The sequence below is a fragment of the Gymnodraco acuticeps genome, unplaced genomic scaffold (genome assembly GCF_902827175.1).
Source record: "Gymnodraco acuticeps unplaced genomic scaffold, fGymAcu1.1, whole genome shotgun sequence".
Lineage (NCBI taxonomy): Eukaryota > Metazoa > Chordata > Actinopteri > Perciformes > Bathydraconidae > Gymnodraco > Gymnodraco acuticeps.
Window position 1 is genome coordinate 32,750 of NW_022991372.1, and position 26,422 is coordinate 59,171.

A 26,422-nucleotide genomic window follows, 5' to 3' on the forward strand; every position below is an offset into this window, starting at 1 on the left:
CTGTCGGCAGACGGACAGAAAACGAAACTTAAAGGAACAGTGAACATTATGCCTGTCAATTCTGACGTTACGTCAACAGATGGCGCTGTTCTCACAGAATCAGAATCAGACAGTGTTAAATTAAGCGAAATGAGGAATGACTAAAATGCATGATCTGTTTGGTATTTTTAAAAATAAAAAGTATAAATATGCCTTATATAGGTATGGTCCTACACTATATTATTCAAATATAGCATGATAGGTCCACTTTAAAGGAACAGTGAACATTATGCCTGTAAATTCTGACGTTACGTCAACAGATGGCGCTGTTGGGATGGGATCTGTAATGGAAAAAAGGATTACCCAACACAAGGCCAATAGATGGGAATTGTTTATTGTAAACTGTGAAAAAAACAAAATATGCTTAATTGCGGCTCCTACACTCTTAAATCCACTATGGTTTTTCTCCTGAGTGAACACGAAGATGTCTTTTGAGAGCACTTGATGTAGTGAAAGTTGTCCCACACTCTTCACAGCTGTAAGGTTTTTCTCCAGTATGAATACGTTGATGCCTTTCGAGATGACCTGATTGAGTGAAAGTTGTCCCACACTCTTCACAGCTGTAAGGTTTTTCTCCAGTATGAATACGTTGATGTCTTTTGAGAGCACCTGATCTAGTGAAAGTTTTCCCACACTCTTCACACCAGTAAGGTTTTTCTCCAGTGTGAATACGGTGATGTGATTCTAGAGCACCTGATTGAGTGAAAGTTTTCCCACACTCTTCACACCAATAACGTTTTTCTCCAGTGTGAATACGGTGATGTGATTCTAGAGCACTTGATTGAGTGAAAGTTGTCCCACACTCTTCACAGCTGTAAGGTTTTTCTCCAGTATGAATATGTTGATGTATTTTGATAGCACCTGATGTAGTGAAAGTTTTCCCACACTCTTCACAGCTGTAAGGTTTTTCTCCAGTATGAATATGTTGATGTATTTTGAGATGACCTGATCTAGTGAAAGTGTTCCCACACTCTTCACAGCTGTAAGGTTTTTCTCCAGTATGAATACGTTGATGTCTTTTGAGATTAACTGATTGAGTGAAAGTTGTCCCACACTCTTCACAGCTGTACGGTTTTTCTCCTGTGTGAATAAGCAGGTGGCTCTTTAAAGTTCCAGATGCTGTAAAGGATTTGTCACATTGCTGACAGCTGTGACGTCTCTCTCTTCCTTTCGGTTTCTAGAACAGACGGACAGAGAAAGAGAGAAAGTCAATCTAAAAAGCATAAATACACAAGTTACCACAATAAAAACTCACTTAATATAAACCTTGAGTTAACAAAATACTACTTATCAACTGTTTGTCTTTATTATATTTGATACAGTAATACAGCAATATTCTAACCAAAGTATATACCAGAGGTGGGGGACTCGAGTCACATGACTTGACTCGAGTCACATGACTTGACTCGAGTCACATGACTTGACTTGCCTATTTTTTGACTTGAGACTTGCTTGACTAACATTGATAAAAGACTCGACTTGACTTTGACTTGGTATTCATGACTTGAGACTTAGGCTTGAGACAGATGACTCGAAAGGACTTTACTTTTTAAAATAGAATATTTGCATTTGTATTGTACGAAGCACCTAGAGGGCAATGAAAGAAAAAAAAGAGAGAGAAAGTCTCTTCTCGTTCGCAGGAGAAAGTAGGAAGTGGAGCGCACAGGAGACAGCCGTTTCATTGCAGACTGTTATGTTTATGTGGGGAAATACATACATTATTTGAGATATATTTCAAACTCGAACTTCATTTTAGGGACATTTCGGCCAGGGGTGTAGAGTTATTTGTTCAAGCACCGGATCGGCAAAACAGGAGAGTCTGTGAACCAGTCTGCCTTGACCTATGTATTCATGTCTGTGACTCTCACAGTATCTGCTGCTTTATAGAAGACAACCTCCTTCACTTCATGAAATCTCTGCAGCACCAGGAGGCTGTAACGTGTAACTCACAGAATCTGAGAAGAGCAGCAGCAGCTGCAAAGAGCTGTGCCTTCACTGTGTTTACCTTCATTAGAACAGCTAACAAGCGACCGCAGGCTGCTACGTTTTAACCCCCACACACACACACACACAATTATTCCCCCTATTACCTGTTTTATGATTTCAGAGCCCCACTCTCCATTGTTGTTAATGTTGAAAATAAAACTCTAGTTTCATAACCACTGTCTTTTAACTGATTTAAACTGGGGTTATTCATCAGGATTTCGTAGGACTTGACTTGCTTGACTCTCACCCCAGTAACTTGAGACTTGCACATGTATGACTTACTCCCACCTCTGGTATACAGGAGACAGAGGGAGATGGCATCCTGTCACTGCGAGTCTCAGTATGCTCGTCATTTTGAGAGACCATGCTTTTGATCCTGTGGATTACATTTGCCTTCTGCAGACCATGTCTGGCCATTCAACTTTCCAGACACACCTGAGTGACAGCACGAACAGGTATGGCGAGGAGCCCCGGCCTCTACGCTGCTACAGACGCGAGGCAATGCTAGAGCTACAATGCGATCGGCCTCCTACGAATACACCAAGCCATCTGTGCTCTTCGTTATTGGATGAAATCCCTCGGGAGCCGCTTAGAAACACCAGGAAAAAGAGACGAGGAAGGAGGGGAGGCGTTCAGAATACGGCGGAGATTCAGCCGGCCACCACTTCCATCCATCATTCTCACAAACCTGCGCTCATTGAGCAACAACGTGGACACACTAAGGACATACACAAGGTACTGTCATGAATTTCTCGAGGCCTCTTTATTGTGTTTCACGGAAAGTTGGCTCCAATCTACGATGCCTGAATCTCTCTTTGAAGTACCCGGACTCACCCTTGTTCGAGCAGACAGGGATGCGAACTCGGGGAAAACCAGAGGAGGCGGTATTTGTGTGTATATTAATGATCTGTGGTGCCGATCATACTCAGTAAAATGTAAAACCTGCAATCCCAACGTAGAAATTCTCGGCATGACGTTAAGACCCTTTTATCTGACTAGAGAATCCGGGTGTATTTTACTGTTTGTTGTTTACGTGCCTCCCAGCGGCAGAGGACACTGTGTTCACGAGCTGCAACTCAGCCACCCCGATGCACCGGCAATAGTGCTCGGGGACATGAAGCAATGTCGCCTGGAGACTGTGTTACCTGGGTTCCAGCAGTATGTTAGGGATCACAGCAGGAAAGACAATATCCTGCACAAATGCTTTGTTAATGATAAAGGAGCCTATGTGTCTAAATACAGACCACCAATACTGAACTCTGATCATAGTGTTGTGAATATGATACCAGTGTATAAGACCAAACTCAAGGGAACCAGAAAAGAAAGTAAGAAATCATATGTGACTAAGGACATAAAACAAAGACTATGGAGCACTTGAACAGACAGAGAGAGAACTGAAAGTCAAATTGAGGGAATCAAAACACACAGAGAGCTTTTGGGAAATGCTTTTAAAGCCAAAGACCCCAAAAAAGTGTGGGACACCATGAGAACCGTGACAGGAATGACCTCTTCAGCTAAACCTATTGTGAAGGACAAGACATACTTGATCCATACCAATTTGCCTATAAGCAAGGGGGTGGTACTGCTGCTACTCTGGTTCACATCATCACTAAACATTTAGATAAACGTCACACCTATGCAAGAGCCCTCTTCCTAGACTTCTCAGCAGCAACACAATACAAGCAGACATCTTGGTGTCAAAAATGGCCAAAATGGAAGTAAATCCACACCTGATTTACTGGTATGCCGCTTTCCTCACCAGTAGAGAGCAACTTGACCAAACCCTGTCATCTGCAATCACAACCAATGTAGGGGCCCCCCAGGGCTGCGGGAGTTCAGCTGTGCTCTTAGCTTCTTTTAGCTTCTTTTGATGACTTTACTAAACTGCTGTCTATAGTGTGCTTTGACTTTGACCGTCTAGTCATTGTTGGTGATTTTAACATCCATGTTGACAACCCCCAGGACAGAGGGGCTAAAGAACTGTTTTGTGTTCTTGATAACTATGGACTGACTCAGCATGTGACGGAGCCCACGCACAATAAGGGGCACACTCTGGACTTAATGATCTCAAAGGGTCTGAATATCTCTGAGGTTGTGGTGACTGATGTTGCACTCTCTGACCATTCCTTTGAGAGCTCCATTTCTGTTCATACAAATGTTCAAAAAGAGGTAAGCACTAGGGGTGTAACGGTTCACAGAAGTCACGGTTCGGTTCGTACCTCGGTTTGGAGGTCACGGTTCGGTACGGTTCGGTACAACAAGAAAATGCAAAAAAAAGTCCCTAAATGCATAATTCCAGGTTTGTTGTTATTTATGTTTGAACAGTAGTGCAAGTTTCAGTTTAAAAATAAAGAACTCTGACATTTTGAATAATTAACTGTATTAAACAGTTAAAAACAAACCATACACAATACACTCAGATGGCCATATTATCTATAATGGCTGATGTCAAACAAAAAGGTTTCATCAAGCTGTAAAACTAAAAAGAATGTCTTGAAAATATTACATCATAAATAATAAGAAAGTGTTTCAAAAGCGCAAAGTCGTTGAAAAACATATGCCAAAAGCTTCCGTTATTTATTTTGGTCTCACGGCTTTCATGCCTATTGGCTTCTTAAAAACAGCGGGGATAAGCTGTTGAACTGCTGTTGTCTTTTGCCGGGCTCCGGTGATTGGCAAATCTGGGTGATGCCTTCTGATATGATTTAGCATGTTTGGCGTGTGTTGCCATTAGCATACAGCACCGCTATCGAACAACGTCGACACACCGTCCTCGTCCGATCCACCACTCGTCCGATCCACCACTCGCACACTTAATCGTTATTGTAGTTCACAGGGAACCCGAAATGTTCCCACACAGCTGATTTAAAAGAAGCAGGTGGGTTCTAGCTCCTGTGTGTTATCTGAAATCGCCATACTAACTTTTCTTCTTATTGTATTTTGTTCGACTTGTTGTTGTGTTTCTTCTTGTTCTTCATTTGTTGTTTAAGGGCGGCTGGCAAACAGATTTTAGGCGCAATACCGCCCCCTGGATTATATATAGTGTAGTGGATACTGCCCTGAATGACAGACTTTTTTCCTACTCGTAAAAAAAAGGCGTATTCGTCGTGTGACTGCATGTGCCGAACCGTGACGTCCGAACCGTGACGTCCGAACCGTGACGGTACGGGACGAATACGGATACCGTTACACCCCTAGTAACCACAAAGCGATATTTAACTGAAAACACTAGGGAAATGTTTACTCAGAATGTTTCTTCCACACTTGCCCCTGCTAACATCTCAGTAAATGAGCTAGTAGATTATTTTAATTCAAAAATAACTAAGTTAAAGGAAGTGACTGGGAAGAAAAGATCTCCATGGAGAAAGACCATGACCGTGAGAACAGCAAAAAGAGAGTGTCGAAAAGCTGAACGCAGGTGGAGAAAAACAAATCTCCAGGTTCACTTTGAAATCTATAAAGAGAGACTTGGCTTTTATCATTTGGAATTGTAAATTTGACGACAGTCTTTCTTCTCTGACATCATTGCCAAAAACAAAAACAATGCTACCGTCGACAGACTAACTAACCCCCCAGTGTCAGTATCCCCCCCATTCAGAAAATCAGACCAGCAGTCAGTGCCTCTGCATCAGGTACAGCAGATGTGTTGTCCCTGTGTCCACCTAAAATCAATACAAACACCATGACACAGTTCCATCAGATTAATGATAAAAACCTAGAGGACATTATTCAACTTCTGAAATCCTCCTCCTGCTGCCTTGATATTATTCCAACAGGGTTTTTCCAAGATGTTTTTCCTTGCATGGCCTCAGATCTACTTCACATAGTAAACAAATCTCTTCACTCAAGTATTTTTCCACAGGCCCAGAAAACTGCAGTCATTAAACCGCTCTTAAAAAAGAATAATCTAGATGCTTCAGTAATGAACAATTACAGGCCCATATCAAACCTCCCATTTCTAGGTAAAATCATTGAAAAAGTTGTTTTTCAACAGTTGAGTAATTTCTTGCATTTAAATAACTGTTTCGATGTGTTCCAGTCAGGCTTTCGTCCAAACCACAGCACTGAGACTGCTCTTGTAAAGGTCTTCAATGACATCCACTTAAACACAGACAGTGGCAGAACTTCAGTGTTAGTATTATTAGATCTCAGTGCTGCGTTTGACACTGTTGACCACAGCATATTACTAGACCGACTGGAAAACTGGGTGGGACTTTCGGAAACAGTTCTAAATTGGTTTGAATCCTACTTAAAGGACAGAAACAACTTTGTTTCTATAGGTAAATACACATCTGAGTTGACAAATATGACATGTGGGGTTCCTCAAGGCTCCATCTTGGGGCCTCTTCTCTTTAACATATACATGCTACCACTGGCTCAGATAATGAAAAACAACAAAATAAGTTACCATAGCTATGCAGATGACACACACATTTACGTAACAATTTCACCAGGAGACTATGCTCTAATTCAAACACTGAGTAAGTGCATTGAACAAATCAATGACTGGATGTGTCAGAACTTTCTCCAATTAAACAAAGATTAAACTGAGGTAATGGTTTTTGGAGCCAAGGCAGAACGTATAAAAGTTAGCGCTGAGCTTCAGTGTGCAATGTTCAAAACAACAGATAGAGCCAGAAATCTAGGTGTAGTCATGGACTCTGACCTGAGTTTCAACAGTCACATTAAAACAGTTACTAAATCAGCCTACTATCACCTAAAGAATATATCTAGGATTAAAAGACTAATGTCACAGCAGGATTTGGAAAAACTTGTCCATGCTTTTATCTTCAGTAGACTCGACTACTGCAACTGTGTCTTCACAGGTCTCACTAAAAAATACCAAAATACATTTCTGACCTCCTGCTAAATGATGAACCATCCAGATCTCTCAGGTCTTCAGGGACTGGTCAGCTTTCTGTCCCCAGAGTCAGAACTAAACATGGAGAAGCAGCGTTCAGTTATTATGCTCCAAATATCTGGAACAAACTCCCAGAAACCTGCAAGTCCGCTGCAACTCTGACTACTTTCAAATCCAGGCTGAAGACTTTTCTTTTTGTCGCTGCTTTTAATTGAACTATTCATATCTTAGACTGCACTGAAACTTTTATCCATGTATTTTTTCTTTAATGTTTATTTTATTAGCTTTTCTTTTTAATGACTGATTTTAAATGCCATTTTCTGAATGTCTTTCATTTTTTGTAAAGCACTTTGAATTGCCTTGTGTTGAAAAGTGCTATATAAATAAACTTGCCTTGCCTATATTCATACCCCTCACTGTTTATTCATCATTCAATTCATTCTATCTTTTATTCTGTAGATTGTGTACATTACTTTTCACTTTACTGCTTGTTGCACCTGGTTAGAAACTAAACTGCATTTTGTTGTCTCAGTACCTGTAATATGTGCAATAACAATAAAGTTGAACCTAATCTTGAGCAGGAACAAATGTATTTACTTAGTACATATCTGACATTAACGATTAAACACATTTGTGCATTCTTTATAAATGCAAACCGAGTCAAGCCGACTCCGGAGGTGGCGGTATGCACCTTCAAGCTGTTTGCAATCCGCCAAAAAACCGAGAGAAGAAGAAGAAGACGAAGCCGACTCCGAGCTGTCCGACTTCAGGCGAGCGTTTTGAGACCTCCCCCGGCTGCGATCGGCTATTCTCGTCTACTTTCGAGGCGAGCCGCAACGCGTCTCAAACAAGCCTACTCTGTAGTGATGGCAAAATGAAGCTTTGAATGAAGCATCGAACCACTAGGTATCTATATAGATAAATATCTATATGGCGCTGGTTCAACCCATCTGAATGGCTTGCTGAAGCAGTCACGTGTAGTGCTGCGTACCGGTACGCCGAACCGGTACTTGGACTCGCAACAAAACTAGCACTTACGTATATTCTGGTGTCTGTGGTTATTTAAACATTCCCTGATAAACGTTATTCAGCGTCAATAAATGAGTGCTAATCCCAGTGTGCTCAGTGTACAAAATCACATGTCATTTCACCTTCGATTCACGGTTTGAAAACGTAGCATTTCGCCACATGCTAATGCTAACCGGAAGTGAAGAATCTTCAGAATAAAAGTATTGAGTTAATAGTGTGAACTTCCGTTTTTTTTTTTTTTTTTTTAATCATACATTTTTTATTGCAACATCTTCAATTTACAACACAGTACAGAAGACAATTCAGGTTGCACAACATTTTGGATTAATTCAATCCCATCCCTCTATCCTACATCCCACCCAGCTACCCACCCACTCCATAGCCCACCCCCCAACCACTCCATTAAATCTGTAAGGGTACTAATAACCTTCCCCCAAAAGTGTAATACTCCTGGACACTCCCATACAACATGTAAGAAAGAGCCAATGGTTCCCTGGTGACAAAATGAACAATACGGGTCAGGTACCAATCCAATTCTGTGTCTAATTATTGGTGTTAGATATGCTCTATGACAAAATTTCAGATGTATATACTGATGGTTTGGGTTTTTTGAAGCACCCGTAACATTAGCCCAAATTGCATCCCAATCCAATTCTTGTCCTAAAGTAGATATTTCCCTGTCCCATGCTCTCATGCCTGATGTAGGAATATAGTTCTGGGAGTTAAGATTATTATAGATAAACAAAACTATTTTTTTGGGAGCACTTTGCACCCAACTCAGAATAGGATGTTCTTTCAAATCTGACCCCCAGGGGACCCCATAGGCTTTACAGGCAGACCTTATTCTAAAGTAAAAGAAGAGAGTGTTGATCAATATTATATTGAGAGACCAGTTTTTGAAAGTCATGAATACAATTGTCCCCATTAATGTCCTGAAGAGTTTTAATACCTTTATCCTCCCAAGCTTTGTTGTTAAATGGTTTTCCCCCAGTCAATAGGTTATGATTGTTCCATAATGGAGATGACCTACACCACACACTCTTAAAGTTTAGGAATTTCCCTGCTGCTCTGAACACTTTAATCATATAAGTTAAAATTGGACCGTACAGTAAATCACATTTTTTGGTAGATATACCTGAAAGGAGAAAGTCCCTTAATCTTATCGGCGCTATTAAATCTTGTTCCATATTCTTCCAAGATGACATTTTATCTTCATCTACCCAATAGCTGAGAGATCTTAATATGAATGCCCAATGATATAGTTTAAAATTTGGGCATGCCAATCCCCCATCTGATTTTCTATACTGAAGAGCTGACCATTTTATACTGGGTCGTTTACCATTCCAGATGTAGCATCGAAGTAAAGAATCTAGTTTTTGCCAGTATCCTGTTGGAGGTGCTAGGGGGATCATTGAGCTTACGAAATTTATGCGGGGCAATATGTTCATTTTAACAACCGATAAACGGGCTGGGACTGATGCTGGAAGGTGTTTCCATCTTGTAATATCTTCTTCTATTTTCTTCAAAACTAAAGAGTAATTTGTTTTAGCTATAGATGATAAGGAAGTACTAACCTTAATACCTAAATAGAGGACCTCATTTGAAACATTGATTTGGGGTGGGAGGGACACTTCACTTTGGCCTATGTTAAGAAGCATCAGTGTTGATTTTGATAGGTTAATCTTGTATCCCGAAAGCTGCCCAAACTGCTCCACTACTTCCAAGACACAGGGGAGGGTTCGCTGAACATCTGCCATACAGACTAATGTATCGTCTGCATATAGTGATATAGAATGTGACGTTCCACCTATTGTGATGGGGGAAATCTGAGGACAATTCCTAATGAATTGTGCCAGTGGTTCGATCGATAAATTGAAAATTAAAGGAGACAGAGGGTCTCCTTGCCTTGTACCCCGTTTTATGTCAAATAAGTCGGAGAAGCTTCCTCCCACGCATACTCGAGCTGTAGGATTCGCATACAATGTTTGAATCATGTTAATAAATGTATTTCCAAATTTAAATTCTTTCAGAACCCTCCATAGATATGGCCATTCCACGCGATCAAACGCCTTTTCAGCATCTAAAAACAAAAGGCCACAGGCAGGTGGAATTGTATGTGTTGCGCTAAGAATGTGCAGGAGTCTGCGGATATTATCAGATGCGAGCCGCCCTTTAATAAAGCCTGTTTGATCGGGGCTTATTAATTTCCCAACCACCGTCTCAAGTCTAATAGCTAAGACCTTGGAAAAAATTTTGAGGTCAGCATTTATCAGTGATATTGGGCGATAGTTAGAACATTCAAAGGGGTCCTTCCCAGGTTTTGGTATAACCGTAATCAGAGCCGTATTTAAGTCTTTGTGGAACATACCCTTATTGGTAGCATAATTAAGTGTTTCTAACCATACCGGTCCAATAATATCCCAAAATGTTAAATAGAGTTCCACAGGTATGCCATCTATACCCGGCGTACGGCCCTTATTTGTAGCTTTGACAGCTTTATATAGCTCCTCCAGCGTGATAGGTGACTCCAGTGTTTTGGTGTCATCTAATGATAATGTAGGGAGGCCTAACCCGCTAAAAAATGTGGCGAAGTCTTCGTCAGAAGGGACTGAGCTACTTGAATACAGTTCTTTAAAGTAATTTTTAAATGTTTCATTTATCTCCTCTGTAGAAGATACTGTTCCGCGTTTATTACATCTGATTGCTGGTATGGTCCTTTTAGCCTCTTGTTGTTTTAAAGTTAATGCCAAAAGGTGGCTTGGTCTGCTGCCTTCTGCATAATACTTGTGTTTGGTTATATGGATCATATATTCTGCCCTGTGTCTTAATAGGTCGTTAAGTTCTGCTTGCTTTGTTTTGAGCTCACTTTCTATTGTTGTTGTGTATCTCTCTTTTAGGACTTTTTCCAACATATTACATTTTTCTTCTAGGTGAGAAATATTTTGCAGTCGGCTTTTATGTAGGTGGGAACTGAACCGTATAGCATTATTTCGTATAAAACCCTTGATGGTGGCCCAGACCACCGTCACATCTGTGACGCTATTCTTATTCAAGATTATAAATTCGGTCAGTTTTGATCTCAATTGCGATATAAATGTGTTGTTCTTTAAAAGGGTTGTGTTGAACCTCCATCTAGTAGCCCCATTTTTTATATTTCCATAGTTAAAATTAGCTAAAATTGGGTTGTGATCCGAGAGATGTCTGGGTAGGAACTCAATAGACTGTATTGAAGGCATCAGCCCAGAAGATATAAGAATGTAGTCTATTCGAGAGAAGGTTTTATGTCTCGTGGAAAAAAATGGATGGATTATGGACCCTCCACACATCAATTAAGTTTAAGTCTGTTATAAAGAGATTAAGTGCTTTGGAAGCAGATTCTTGAGAACTTGATAGAGTTGCAGCAGATTTGTCAAGGTTATTGTTTACAAAAGCATTCATGTCCGACCCAACATATAATCGGTAGTCATTTAACTTCAGTAACTGTGAAGTAACTGAGGGAAAAAAATCAGCTTCAAATACTGTCGGGGCATATATGCTAACAAAAGCCACTTTTTTACCTTGAATAGATGTGCAGCAATAGGCTAGACGTCCTTTATTGTCAGAGCCAATCCTTTCAATTGATACATTTATGTTACGCCTCATAAGTATCATAGCTCCTTTAGTGCGAGTGCCATCAGTTGATGCCACAATAGGTTTATAGAATCTGTTTTGAACCCTTGAAGTGTCATTAGGTTTAAGGTGTGTCTCCTGAAACATTGCAACATCTATCTTCTTTCTGCGCAAGAAATCTAAGATTTTTGAACGTTTATACGGAGAGTTAAGTCCTCTTACATTAAATGATACAATATTCAAATGTTCCAATTTATCTGTATGTGTATTTATTCCCTGGACCTGTTGTGAGTTGGTGGTGGATCCCTGAGTTACAACCCTCCCCTTCCCCCCCCCATTCGACCCTCTTCTTGGTAACATCTGTGAGCGTCACTTAGTCTAACACTGAACACTGATTGTTCCCCGCCCTTGCATAAAGATAAAGCATAGCAGATCTCACAAACAGTAAAACTGAGGAATAGAAAACCCCTTTTAAACCGATCAACCTGTATCATTACAACCATCCCCCTCTCGTTCTCATGAAATGGTATAGCCCATATACAGACCGTTGCCTGCCGATGACGTCATACATATCACGCGCCCATGAATGTAAACAGTGGATGCATGAAAAAGTTTTCAAAACACGCCTCCAGCTTCCCAAGCCTATTCCGTTATAATGTACATTATGTATGCCGCATATCACTCGAATTTAAAGTATATAATATGGGCGGAATATTACCTTAACACCATATAAACATGGCAATTAAACAATAACATTAGAACTCTTATCTGCAATAATTTGAAAATAAACTGGCCCCTATTTCAACATATTCAAGTATCGAGGCTTAACGAACATTGTCCAATATAAAATAAGCATAGAACATCACCTACATAGCGTCTACCTGCCCATAGGTGCCAGACTTTCTCTGTCCTTATTGCAGATCCATCTCCTCCGTTGGCAACTTCTGTTTTTTTCAGAATAAAACTGATTTAAATTAAATAGTGTATTTAATTCAAAATTACGCCATATCAACATTGATTTTAATTTCTAACAGTATGTATGTAGTATGTATATACTGTATAATGTACACATGTAGAGTTGTAGATAATACATGGTGTACAGACAGTACAATACACTCTGACTGTACAGTCAGTCACTACAGTGTAGCCTATACTGTATAGTAGGTGTGTAACAGTGTAATGCGTATAGTCTACTCTACACTCTACCTTTCAGCAACGTTTTAGGGATTTAGGCTCAGTCAGCTCAGGGACTGTTTGGTTACTTTAGTTTGCTAAATGAAATAAATGTTTGAACTTTGTAGTAGTTCACTGTAGTTGCTGTCATAAGTCATTTGTAGAGTGGCAAAAAGTGTTTTTTTTACATTTGTACTTTGTAGAGAAATGTAGACACAAGTTGGAAGGGAGCACAATAAACCTGACGAGTTTGAATTTGAGTTGATTATTAGTTAATTTTCAATTGATAATTAGCTCACAATAAGTTCACTTTAGTCACACAACTTGACACAAGCCTTGGGTTCAGGTCCGGACTTGTAAGTCCGGACCTGAACCTGAACCTCTGGACTTGAGTCCGGACCTGAACCTGAATGTGAGTCCAGGTACGCAGCACTAGTCACGTGGTATCGACAGGCAGCGAGGCTTCGTTTGTCATCGATGACGTCACTGGCCCAAAACGATACAAGCCTCGATACATGCTTCACAAAAAGCTTCGGGGATTACGGCCCGTCCACACACAGGCATGAAAAACATCTTGAAAAATCTTGATGCTGGGCGTGTCTGAAGCTTGGCGATTTTTTGCGAGCAACGCGACCAACAACCAATCACATGAATCTCCCGCCCCCGACATACAAAGCAATAGCAATGTTAAAACGCAGTAAACTGGATATAAACTCCCCGAACAGGCGAAAACCTACCAGTTTCACCCACTGTCTCTGCCACCTCCCTCCATGCCTGGCTCCTCCGGTTTGTTCATAACACACGGCTGTTGTTATGCTTGCTGTGATGTTACATTAGTCCGTTCTCTGCTTGTAATTATGCCGTTACAAGTTTAATATTCTGAAAGCCAATACTTTGTTTATTCGAAAACAGATGAAAACAAACTGTCTTTTATACAAAATGGAAGAATTATACAAGTAAAACTACATGTTGCTTTAATCCCATGTAATTGTAGAATGAACACAGTCTTCCTTTGTATAAGTCAGGTGTCTTGAGTAGTCAAAATTACCTACAAACCATTGGACACATTTGTAAATATTATTTTCCACGTGTTACCATTGTGAGGCTATTTTTATGCAGCTCTGCGTGATTTTGTAGCTACAATTCAGACTAATACACTACCAGAGGTGGAACAAGTACTCAGATATTGTGCTTGAGTAAAAGTACAAGTACTCAGATCTTGTACTTGAGTAAAGGTAGAAGTACCAGAGTGTTACAGTAAAAGTCCTGCATTCAAAATGTTCCTCAAGTGAAAGTAGAAAAGTATTCTCATCAAAAATATAGTGAAAGACAGTAAAAGTATTCATTGTGCAGATTGGTCCATTTCAGAATAATATATATGATATGTTTTATAATGATTGATCATGAAAGTGTTCTCAAAGCTGGTGAAGGTGCAGCTAGTTTGAAGTACTTTGTATACTGCAGGGTAGCTGGTGGATTTACTCCAGGTGGAACTACAGTCTGATTCAACACTTGGTTAGATTTCACATCATTCATCCACATCTGTGAAGTAACTAAAGGTATTCAATACATGTAGTGGAGGAAAAGTACACCATGTACCTCTGACTTATGTTCACTGCCAACCTAAAAGTACCTAAAAGAATAGTAATCAATAATGTATTGAGAAGTTATTTGGCTGATTGTTTTTATGTTTTATATTGTTTTCGAAACCCGCTCCTGCCGCCACTGTGTCAAGCCGTTGTGTCCTTGGGCAAGACACTTCACCCGGATTTGCTCCTGTGGGTATTGTCCACAGTACATGTATAATACCAATGTGTACCTGTAAAAGCGCCTCGATGTCTTCGAGGCGTGAAGATGGACGGTGTGGCGCAGTGCGCTGTGCAATGATCATCAGATCAAGGGGTGAAACCCGCCGCTGCTGCGTCTGTAAAGCCGGTGTGTCCTTGGGCAAGACACTTCACCTGAACTTGCTCCTGTGGGTATTGTCCACAGTATCTGACCATTGCATGTATCATATATGTGTAATGTGTGTATATGTAAAGCGCTTTGAGTCATTGATAAAGCGCTATAATAAATGTAAGGAATTATTATTATTATTATTATTATATCGGCTCAGCCAGGTTATATGGGAGGCCCAGTCTACGTACACTCTAAAAACAAATGCTTGGCTTAACAAAGAGAATCAAGGCAATAGGTTGCATCGATGGTTATTGAGTTAAGACAACTTCTAATGAAATGTTGTTAAAGCAACAAAGTTATTTGAGTTAGGGGAGAAGGCGTCTCCTCTACAATCAGGTGTTTTCAATTACCACTTACTTAATCATTGGTAGCATAAACACACGTTTTAAGTTGATTACTCCAAACGTTCCAACTTGTTTTACCGTAGGATTTAAATGTAATCTTAAGTTGTATGTACTTAATTACCACATGTTGAACATGAACACATGTTTTTAAGTTGACAGCCATTTGTAAATTAAGTTGCTCCAAATAATATTGTATTCAATAGTTTTTTTTCTCTTAGCTTTTCCATGTTTTGCCTTTAAAGAAATAAATTAATTGATTCCACAACAAAAATATTAGGCAATTCACTTTTTATTTTTGAACTGCAGTTGTTTATTTCAACACATGATGTTTCAATCAGGAGAGTTTGAATTTCAAGTTGTATTTGAATGACAAAAGATGACACTCACCTTAAAATGTCCTTTGTATATTTCTATTTGTCTTAACTGTGGGAACTTGTCCAGGCCTGTTAAGTGGGAGTGGACTTGAAATCCTTAACTCAAGGTGTAGAACAATAAGTTATCAAGCCAATTGCATTACTTACCTCAACTTGAATTTAGTTTGAAGTCAATTAACGCAGAAATCAGAGTTCAAATGACACACAATATTAAGTTGATGTAATTACCAACATTATTACGTCAACACAACTTATAAATTAATGTTGCAACTTAAAATGTTTATCTAAATCAATTAACTCACATGTTTATCTTGCAACCAGTGCATTTAATTAAGTGGAGGTGAAAGGTCGCCTGAATTCGGTTTTTAGACGTACAGATCACTCATTTTGAAATATTAAACTTAGTTTTCTTTTCTTTAATTTTTCATCCTCGTGTAGAATGCTATCACGAAACACACATTTGGTTGTTTATAGCATAAAGAACATCTGGGTTAATGTGAGGTAGGGAAATAATCATTTGAGTATGTGCATATAAATATGTAATTTACAACAGCTGTAAGATACTTGAAAAGCTTGAAAATGCACCTTGAAAATGCTTGAAAAGTGCTTGAATTTGACTTTGGAAAAGGTGTAAGAACCCTCTTATGCCTTTGCCTGAAGACGGTGACGAACTTCTCATGGTGTGCACACCTAGACCGGACTTAAAAGACGTTCCTCTGACCAACGCTGACCTCATTTTGTATGTTGATGGGTCTGCCTCTCGCGACCAAGGGGGCACTAATCGGGTGGGTTTTCCTGTTGTTTCAGATTCTGCTGTACTCCGTTCCGGACCAATCCCATGTCTCAGCACAAGCAGCAGAGCTCATCGCACTAACTGAAGCCTGCACGTTTGCAGAAGGCAAAACCGTGACTATTTACACTGACGCTATGCTATGCTTTTGGGGTAGTACACGATTTTGGGGCTATTTGGAAGTGTAGACAATTTCTGAAATCTGATGGCAAACCAGTACTTAACCATGTACTGGTTGCAGGCTTACTAGACGCCACTCTGCTCCCATCTGAAGTTGCAGTCTGTAAATGTGCCGCACACGCAAGCAGTACAGACCCAGTTTCCCTAAGAAATTGGGTCCGCTAATTTACCTGCTGACTCAGCCGCAAAGGCAGCTGCTCTGATTCCTCTCGCACCTCACGCACAATCATTTGTTAAAATCCCTGTCTCCTCCTTCACTGACAAAATGTCGTCACTGACTTCCATGCAGCAGCTCGCTACACCAGTTGAGAAAGCTTTTAAAGCCTAAGAACCCAAAAAAGTGTGGGACACCATGAGAACCGTGACAGGAATGACCTCTTCAGCTAAACCTATTGTGAAAGACATACTTGATCCATACCAATTTGCCTATAAGCAAGGGGGTGGTACTGCTGCTACTCTGGTTCACATACTCACTAAACATTTAGATAAACGTCACACCTATGCAAGAGCCCTCTTCCTAGACTTCTCAGCAGCAACACAATACAAGCAGACATCTTGGTGTCAAAAATGGAAGTAAATCCATACCTGATTTACTGGTATGCCGCTTTCCTCACCAGTAGAGAGCAACTTGACCAAACCCTGTCATCTGCCATCACAACCAATGTAGGGGCCCCCAGGGCTGCGGGAGTTCAGCTGTGCTCTTAGCTTCTTTTAGCTTCTTTTGATGACTTCACTGAACTGCTGTCTATAGTGTGTTTTGACTTTGACCGTCTAGTCATTGTTGGTGATTTTAACATCCATGTTGACAACCCCCAGGACAGAGGGGCTAAAGAACTGTTTTGTGTTCTTGATAACTATGGTGGGGACCCTCTCATGACATCCAACTATAGGCCCATCAGTATCTTACCCATAGTAGCCAAGGTATTTGAGAAATTGATTGCCAAACAAATCATCAATCATCTCAACAACAGCTCCTTGTGTTCAAATTGAGAACCATAAGTCTAGTGTTTGTCAACTGGAGTACCGCAGGGCTCTGTATTGGGCCCAATCCTGTTTAGTATGTACATAAATGATCCGCCTTCTGTGTGTGGAGAATGTGATGTATGCTGATGAAACAGTTTTGAGCTCACAGCTCCTCATATCTGTTCAGAAACTAGACAGAAGTTAAACAAGTACAAACCACAGACTGTCTGTGTCATGGTGAATACAGTCGCTGCTTTATTTATGTCTGTATAGGGCGTTCCGAGCTGAATAAGGGCGTCACATGAAGGCAAGACGCCCGCCTGGCGGAAACGCTGGAATTAGGAATATATTGTGATGAAGTGCACACTGACCTGAGCTCCAGGGGTCTCTTTCTTCTCCTCCATGCTGCTCATCAGCTGTCCTGATGAAGACCACAGAGCTGCTTCATTATTAATATAATACAAGTATTTAGATATAATTCATCATAATCTGTGTAGCAACTTACATTCTAACTTACAGCTCACAGTTTGTTCACTTTTATTTCATTAAAATGACTTTATTCACATAGAAAGTGACATTAATGGTTGTTTGAACCACTGTTATAGCGCTATCCGTGTGTAACTATCACTAAGTTAACACAGAAAGCAAACATTAGCTAGTGAGACTGTTTAATGTACTCCATGTATACAGTATTTTCTGTATATTGTGTATTCTTTAGATACTCTAGTGATATGTGTCCTGTGTGTATACTTGCTGCTAATGCTTCATTTGTATTATATCTTATTGCGTCTTTTAAATATGTTTAACTCGTGTAATGCCTGAAAACACTTCTGCTGTGACACATTCATTTCCCACTTTAAGATAAATCATTATTTAAATAAAGTATATCTATTTATCTAATGAGCTAAACCGTCGCTTAGCTTAGCGTTAGCTGCTAACTGAAGAACCCCATTCATTTCAATGGGACAAATGCTACGTCACGGCGAATGGCGATGCTAATAAGCTAGTTAGCATATATTTAAAACCATATCTATGGTAAAGAGCACCAACACAACAACTCAAACCGTCTTAAAGACAACTGGTGTAATAAATAACTAACATAAAGTCAGCTGAGCATTACAAATCAACTGTTACTCCCCCAGAGCCGACCTGGAATAATAACTGTAGCTGTTAGCCGATAGCCGTTAGCTTTCAGACTGTAGCTTTCAGACTGTAGCTTTCAGACTGTAGCTGTTAGACTGTAGCTGTTAGACTGAAGATTACAGCTGTTGTGTTAAATAAGATAACTTCTGATTCGTGATTAACTGTAAACTAAGAGGTTTAATCCACTCACCTCTTCTTCTGTCCTTCGTCCTTCTGATTCTGCTTCTCCTTCTTCTTCTTCTTCTTCGTCTTCTTCTTCTTCTTCAGTGTTTATTGACGGTTGGCAAACCAACTTGTAGGCGCATTACCGCCACCAACTGGACTGGAGTGTGGACTAGAGACTATGCAGAAAACAAGAAACAAAACAAACAAAACAAAGAACCAAAACTCTATATTATTTTAAATGTATCAATTTCTCTTAGAAACTTAATAATCTCACAATATATATTGCCTGATGTTTTCCCTAACAGCCCTGATAGCGACAAGTCATGGAATGTTGCTTTCTTCAGTGTCTGGAAAAGCACATTTCTCTGAGTACTATATTTCCTGCAAAGCAGTAAAACATGCTCAACAGTTTCTGGCTGGCTGCAGTGTGTACACTTTCCGGTTGGATGCTTTCCTATTATACTTAAAGTATGATTGAGACCTGTATTATACTTAAAGTATGATTGAGACCTGTATTATACTTAAAGTATGATTGAGACCTGTATTATACTTAAAGTATGATTGAGACCTGTATTATACTTAAAGTATGATTAAGACCTGTATTATACTTAAAGTATGATTGAGACCTGTATTATACTTAAAGTATGATTGAGACCTGTATTATACTTAAAGTATGATTGAGACCTGTATTATACTTAAAGTATGATTGAGACCTGTATTATACTAAATGTATGATTGAGACCTGTATTATACTTAAAGTATGATTGAGACCTGTATTATACTTAATGTATGATTGAGACCTGTATTATACTTAAAGTATGATTGAGACCTGTATATACCTGTATTATACTTAATGTATGATTGAGACCTGTATTATACTTAAATGTATGATTGAGACCTGTATTATACTTAAAGTATGATTGAGACCTGTATTATACTTAAAGTATGATTGAGACCTGTATTATACTTAAAGTATGATTGAGACCTGTATTATACTTAAAGTATGATTGAGACCTGTATTATACTTAAATGTATGATTGAGACCTGTATTATACTTAATGTATGATTGAGACCTGTATTATACTTAAAGTATGATTGAGACCTGTATTATACTTAAAGTATGATTGAGACCTGTATTATACTTAAAGTATGATTGAGACCTGTATTATACTAAATGTATGATTGAGACCTGTATTATACTTAATGTATGATTGAGACCTGTATTATACTTAAAGTATGATTGAGACCTGTATTATACTTAATGTATGATTGAGACCTGTATTATACTTAAAGTATGATTAGACCTGTATTGATTAAGACCTGTATTATACTAAATGTATGATTGAGACCTGTATTATACTTAAAGTATGATTGAGACCTGTATTATACTTAATGTATGATTGAGACCTGTATTATACTTAAAGTATGATTGAGACCTGTATTATACTTAATGTATGATTGAGACCTGTATTATACTTAAATGTATGATTGAGACCTGTATTATACTTAAAGTATGATTGAGACCTGTATTATACTTAAAGTATGATTGAGACCTGTATTATACTTAAAGTATGATTGAGACCTGTATTATACTTAATGTATGATTGAGACCTGTATTATACTTAAAGTATGATTGAGACCTGTATTATACTTAAAGTATGATTGAGACCTGTATTATACTTAAAGTATGATTGAGACCTGTATTATACTTAATGTATGATTGAGACCTGTATTATACTTAAAGTATGATTGAGACCTGTATTATACTTAAAGTATGATTGAGACCTGTATTATACTTAAAGTATGATTGAGACCTGTATTATACTTAAAGTATGATTGAGACCTGTATTATACTAAATGTATGATTGAGACCTGTATTATACTTAAAGTATGATTGAGACCTGTATTATACTTAAAGTATGATTGAGACCTGTATTATACTTAATGTATGATTGAGACCTGTATTATACTTAATGTATGATTGAGACCTGTATTATACTTAAAGTATGATTGAGACCTGTATTATACTTAAAGTATGATTGAGACCTGTATTATACTTAAAGTATGATTGAGACCTGTATTATACTTAAAGTATGATTGAGACCTGTATTATACTTAAAGTATGATTGAGACCTGTATTATACTTAAAGTATGATTGAGACCTGTATTATACTTAAAGTATGATTGAGACCTGTATTATACTTAATGTATGATTGAGACCTGTATTATACTTAATGTATGATTGAGACCTGTATTATACTTAAAGTATGATTGAGACCTGTATTATACTTAATGTATGATTGAGACCTGTATTATACTTAAAGTATGATTGAGACCTGTATTATACTTAATGTATGATTGAGACCTGTATTATACTTAAAGTATGATTGAGACCTGTATTATACTTAAAGTATGATTGAGACCTGTATTATACTTAAAGTATGATTGAGACCTGTATGACCTATTCTCTTAAGCCGAGAAATGACATTTTCCTCCCTTCTTTTAAACCCCACCTTCCTTCCATCCCCCACATACCTTTGAATGTTATAAAGATGTCTTCCTGTATCACTAAGGTCCCAATGATCTTGCCATGTTGCATATTTCTGAATGAATGTTTGAACCTCCGCTTTGCTGAGTGGAACTTCTATGTCTATGTTCATACTTCTGAGTGTTTGTTTGGCCAGAATATCCACCTGTTCATTTCCCTCCACACCAACATGAGCAGGAACCCAGATGAAACGAGTTGCTATGCCTTTGATTTGCATTTGATATAAAATTAGACATATTTCATTTATGATGTCCATTCTAGATGAAGATCTGCCTGATCGTATACTCCATAATGCTGAAAAGCTGTCAGATACAATTACACTGTTATGTATTTCTGGTAGTTCTTTCGTTTCCTTTAACTCCTCTCGTATATTGAGGTCTCCACTTGGCAATGGGAACAACCAGGGTGGAATGGACGAGATTGGAGCTGTGGGGCAATACTGTATTTGATTCAAACCTATACTTGCTGCTTTAACATCAGCAATCCATCCAACACTTGTTAAATGTGACTCATTGCGCTCCGTGGGGCCTCGTTTTGCGGAGGGAGCCTCATCTGAAGCGCAAACGCAGTGTAAGCGCCACAGTTTCGCCGCTGCGAGGCACGCGCACCCCGCACAGGTGAGCCACAGAGAGTCACAGGGGAGAGTCACAGGTGAGAGTCACAGGTGAGAGTCACAGGTGAGAGTCACAGGTGAGCCGCAGAGAGTCACAGGTGAGAGTCACAGGTGAGCTGCAGAGAGTCACAGGTGAGCTGCAGAGAGTCACAGGTGAGCTGCAGAGAGTCACAGGTGAGCTGCAGAGAGTCACAGGTGAGAGTCACAGGTGAGCTGCAGAGAGCCACAGGTGAGCTGCAGAGAGCCACAGGTGAGAGTCACAGGTGAGAGTCACAGGTGAGCTGCAGAGAGTCACAGGTGAGCTGCAGAGAGCCACAGGTGAGAGTCACAGGTGAGAGTCACAGGTGAGCTGCAGAGAGTCACAGGTGAGCTGCAGAGAGCCACAGGTGAGAGTCACAGGTGAGAGTCACAGGTGAGCTGCAGAGAGTCACAGGTGAGCTGCAGAGAGTCACAGGTGAGCTGCAGAGAGTCACAGGTGAGAGTCACAGGTGAGCCGCAGAGAGTCACAGGTGAGCTGCAGAGAGTCACAGGTGAGAGTCACAGGTGAGCCGCAGAGAGTCACAGGTGATCTGCAGAGAGCCACAGGTGAGAGTCACAGGTGAGAGTCACAGGTGAGCTGCAGAGAGTCACAGGTGAGCTGCAGAGAGTCACAGGTGAGCTGCAGAGAGTCACAGGTGAGCTGCAGGTCAGCAGAGTTCTGCAGCAGGACGTCCTCGGGGTGTGTGTGTCGGAACCAGGAGTAACGGACCGCGGTCCCCCGTGAACACACACATCGCACTGTCACCGGACCCCCCCGATAGATGGAGCCCTCCATCAGGGAGACCAGGGGCTGGAGGCGGGGCTTAGAGACCGGGACTGAAACACAGAGGAGAGCAGGGCAACCTTTTTTTATTCCAGTTCATCTTGTTTTAATTTGTATTGGCTTTTTCTTTACTGCCTTTAAATGTAGTTTTATAAGATGCTTCCTTTGCACCATATCTTATTGATTTATTTATGCCTTGTTAAAATGTGCTAAATAAAAAACTTGATGACATAAATGTATTTATTTTTGCATTAGACTGAAGTTGTTGAATCTGACAGAGAACGCCTAATCAGGTTAAAGGTTACAGGTTATAGGACCAACTTCATCACCATGCTATATTCTGACTGGGGGGCAGTTATTTTCTGAGGGGGGGCAATAAATGCAGGACGAGAAAGACAAAGACAGTATGAAGTAATTGCGCATAAGAAACAATGCATACAGTTATTCTTTCAGTACATATTTATTTCAGATACTTATAGTTACACTTTTTACGCTCTAATGGGTCCGACTAGAAAGATTGTCGTGGCTTCATTCCTTGTTTTTCTATCAAGCCACTAGACGCCTAAACAGACACTTCTAACTCGTTTTCTTTCCTTTATATTACTTACAGTTGAAGAGTTACTCGGCCTCCGATGGTTTGGATGAAGTTGCGATGTGTTTGAACGGTATTCTCTCTTCTTGATAAGGCTTCTATAACTTCATAACTTAAAGGGTACTTGTACGATTTGTGTACGTGTATGGTTAAAACTGTTCCTCGATGGCGTCTCTCCAACAAGTGCAGGAGAGCAGGAAGTCTGACCCGAGGGGAGCCGTGATCGGGCACGGGGGTTTCATGGTGATACCTGTAAGAGAATATTTTCCTTCTGATCTGTTTATAGAGTTTCTTATTGTTTTATAGAATCTGTGATACTGCAAACATCTGCTTGTAGTCAGTCAAAGACCCCTGTGTAGGTTGAGGCTTGTCTGGATCTCTTTGAGACAAGTAGACCATTGTCTCACATCTGCTACTAATTAGGTATACGCGGGCTTTCTGGGAGCCCGCCTCTCCTCGTGTTGGTTAGATGTTTTGTGTCTTTTGGTTCAGAGATTACCTTGGTGGAGCACAAGGACAGTGTGAAACTAGGATGATCTCCCGGCCGTACGTAATTGTCTGTCTCTCAATAAATATCAGTGTATCTACAGGTGAATCCAGTTTCCCTCATTTTATGATGCGCTCAACATTGCTGCAAAGAAGTTTTTACTTCACAATACCTGTTAGTTCAATATTGAACCCTCTCCACCTGCAGTGTGTATTCTCACCTTCAGTGACGACCACCCTCACTGACGTCATGATGTCAGCATAAGGCCTGTCGATCCCGACCCAGTAGACCCCGCTGTCCCCCTTCTGCAGATCTAAGACCCTCACAAACGGTCCTCTCCTCCGAGCATCCACGATGTGAACCCGGGTGGTTCTGGTCTTCCCCTCCGAGTCCACCAGCACCTCGCAGGTCCTCCTGGACTCTCCTCGGCACCAGTACTTGTTGCTGAGCAGCTGGTTCTCATAGCTGCAGGAGAGCAGGAAGTCTGACCCGAGGGGAGCCGTGATCTGCTTCTTATCACACTGCAGCTGCAGACTCGCTGAAACAGAAAGGAAAAGGGAGTCTGAGAAGAAGCTCTTTCATGTCATACCAACAGTGGGTCTGCTAATGCACATTCAGAGTGCATGGGAGTTGGTTGCTTGTGAATATCCCCGTGAGAAATAACATTTGTACCTGGAAATACTTTCCACACACCTGAACACACAGAATCAAATCAAATCAAGTTTTATTTGTAGAGCACATTTAAAAACGATTTTGGTCGAGCCAAAGTGCTGTACATGTAATTTAAACACATAAAAACACATTACATCACAATAAATCACAACAGATAAAAACAACACATGGAACAGTCAGGAGTCGTAACCCCACTCTAACTAGAAGGCCAGAGAGAAGTAGTGTGTCTTCAATGTGGATTTAAAAGCCCCTAGGGTCTGGGCCGACCTCACATGGAGGGGAAGAGTGTTCCAGAGCCTGGGGCCAGCTGCTGCGAAGGCTCGGTGCCCTCGGGTTTTGAGCCTGGTCTTAGGCACTACCAGCAGCAGCTGGTCAGCAGATCTTAAAGCTCTGCCTGGGGTGTAGCGATGGAGGAGTTCAGCTATATAGGCCGGAGCCAACCCATTTAGTGCTTTAAATACAAATAAAAGGATTTTAAAATCAATTCTGAACCGGACTGGAAGCCAATGTAGTAAAGCCAGAATTGGGGTGATGTGGTCACGCTTTTTGTGGCCAGTCAGGAGACGTGCAGCTGCGTTTTGGACTAGCTGCAGGCGTTTAATTGATGCCTGGTCCATACCCACATACAGAGCGTTACAATAGTCCAGTCTTGAGGTCACAAAGGCGTTAATAACCCTTTCCAGGTCTTTAAAAGATAAATACGACTTGGTTTTGGCCAATAGTCTTATTTTAAAAAAGGAGGATTTTACTACGGTGCTGACCTGCTTGTCGAATTTAAAAGTGCTATTAAAGGTCACTCCAAGGTTCAACACAGAGGGGAGGATGTTTTTACTTAGGGAGCCCAGAATATCAACCGGAGAGGCTGGAGGTTGGGGTCCAAAAAAGATTACCTCGGTCTTGCTCTCATTGAGGTTGAGGAAGTGTTTGCTCAGCCAGGATTTTAACTCTGTTAAGCAGTCCATCAACTGCTGTAGTGAGTTGACATTTGCTTTGAGAGGCAGATAGATCTGTACATCGTCCGCGTAGCAGTGGAAGGGGATATTGTGTTTCGGGAGGATTGAACCTAGGGGCAGTATGTACAGTAAAAGGAGGATGGAGCCCAGAATTAAGCCTTGGGGGACCCCACAGGTAAGAGGGGCTTTGGCAGAGGAGAAGGCACCTAGCTGCACTAAAAAGCTACGGTCTGTCAGGTAAGACCTGAACCATGCAAGGGCAGAGCCTGTGATGCCTGCGGACTGTTCAAGCCGTGACAACAGGATGCTATGGTCCACAGTGTCAAAGGCAGCTGTCAGGTCTAACAGCACCAAGACAGCTGGGCTGCCTGAGTCGGCGGCTAAGAGCAGATCATTAAAAACTCTTAAAAGGGCTGTTTCAGTGCTATGCATAGGTTTAAAGCCAGACTGAAACTTTTCATGGATGCCATGCGTGGTTAAGAAAGACTGCAGCTGGGCGTAGACTACTCGCTCCAGGGCTTTTGATAAAAAAGGTAGCTGGGAAATGGGCCTAAAATGTGTGAGAATGGAGGGGTCAAGATTTTCTTTTTAAGAACGGCATGTTTGAAGGCAGCTGGGACACATCCTGAGCTAAGAGAGGTGTTTATAAGTAATACAATATCACATAGGAATACACATCTGTACACAGATATTTATGTTGTGTGTGTGTGTGTGTGTGTGTGTGTGTGTGTGTGTGTGTGTGTGTGTGTGTGTGTGTGTGTGTGTGTGTGTGTGTGTGTGTGGTTAAAACACATCAGCTGCCTCCTGGTGCTGCAGAGATTTCATGAAGTGAAGGAGGTGTTCCTTCCATAAAGCAGCTGTGGGCAGCAGATACTGTGAGAGTCACAGACATGAATACATAGATCAAGGCAGACTGGTGCACACACTCTCCTGTTTTGCCAATCCGGTGGTTAAACAAATATAGCTCTACATCCCTGGCCGACATGTCCTTAAAATGAAGTCAGAGTTCGACATTTTAATTCATTCATTACCTTTCCAACTCCTCATGCAGTTGACTGTTACAGGTCTATCCAGGTTCATGGTACAATGCATAAGCTTCACATCGAGAGACTGAAACTGTGTTTTCCTTTACCGTTCTGT

The 26,422-nt window shown here is 40.5% G+C and overlaps 2 protein-coding genes across 2 annotated transcripts; both read right to left on the reverse strand.

Annotated features, from left to right (window-relative positions):
• Positions 1-356: 356 nt before the first annotated feature.
• Positions 357-18,690, reverse strand: LOC117562811 (zinc finger protein 239-like). The gene is made up of 3 exons (XM_034240714.1): positions 18,641-18,690; positions 17,679-17,728; positions 357-1,216 (listed from the first exon to the last, which is right to left on the reverse strand). The coding sequence occupies exons 2-3, from the start codon at positions 17,718-17,720 to the stop codon at positions 434-436; spliced, it is 825 nt and encodes a 274-aa protein (XP_034096605.1). The 5' UTR covers positions 17,721-17,728; positions 18,641-18,690; the 3' UTR covers positions 357-433.
• A 3,674-nt stretch (positions 18,691-22,364) lies between these two features.
• LOC117562809 (CMRF35-like molecule 7) lies at positions 22,365-25,960 on the reverse strand. Its single transcript, XM_034240711.1, has 4 exons — positions 25,957-25,960; positions 24,330-24,350; positions 23,878-24,195; positions 22,365-22,631 (listed from the first exon to the last, which is right to left on the reverse strand). Exons 1-4 carry the CDS (start codon positions 25,958-25,960, stop codon positions 22,369-22,371), a joined length of 606 nt encoding a protein of 201 aa, XP_034096602.1. The 3' UTR covers positions 22,365-22,368.
• Between the last annotated feature and the right edge of the window lie 462 nt (positions 25,961-26,422).

Bases quoted from the DNA above. Each gene is read 5' to 3' on its own strand.
- LOC117562809 (XM_034240711.1), bottom strand. The intron at 24,196-24,329 runs GTACAAATGTTA...TTTCTGTTTCAG, and splicing joins TGTGTGGAAAGTATTTCCAG to CGAGTCTGCAGCTGCAGTGT. The intron at 22,632-23,877 runs GTGAGAATACAC...TCTGTGTTTCAG, and splicing joins GAGGGTGGTCGTCACTGAAG to TCCCGGTCTCTAAGCCCCGC.
- LOC117562811 (XM_034240714.1), bottom strand. From the start codon at position 17,720: ATGAGCAGCATGGAGGAGAAGAAAGAGACCCCTGGAGCTCAG. The intron at 1,217-17,678 runs GTCAGTGTGCAC...CGTCTGTTCTAG, and splicing joins AAGAGACCCCTGGAGCTCAG to AAACCGAAAGGAAGAGAGAG.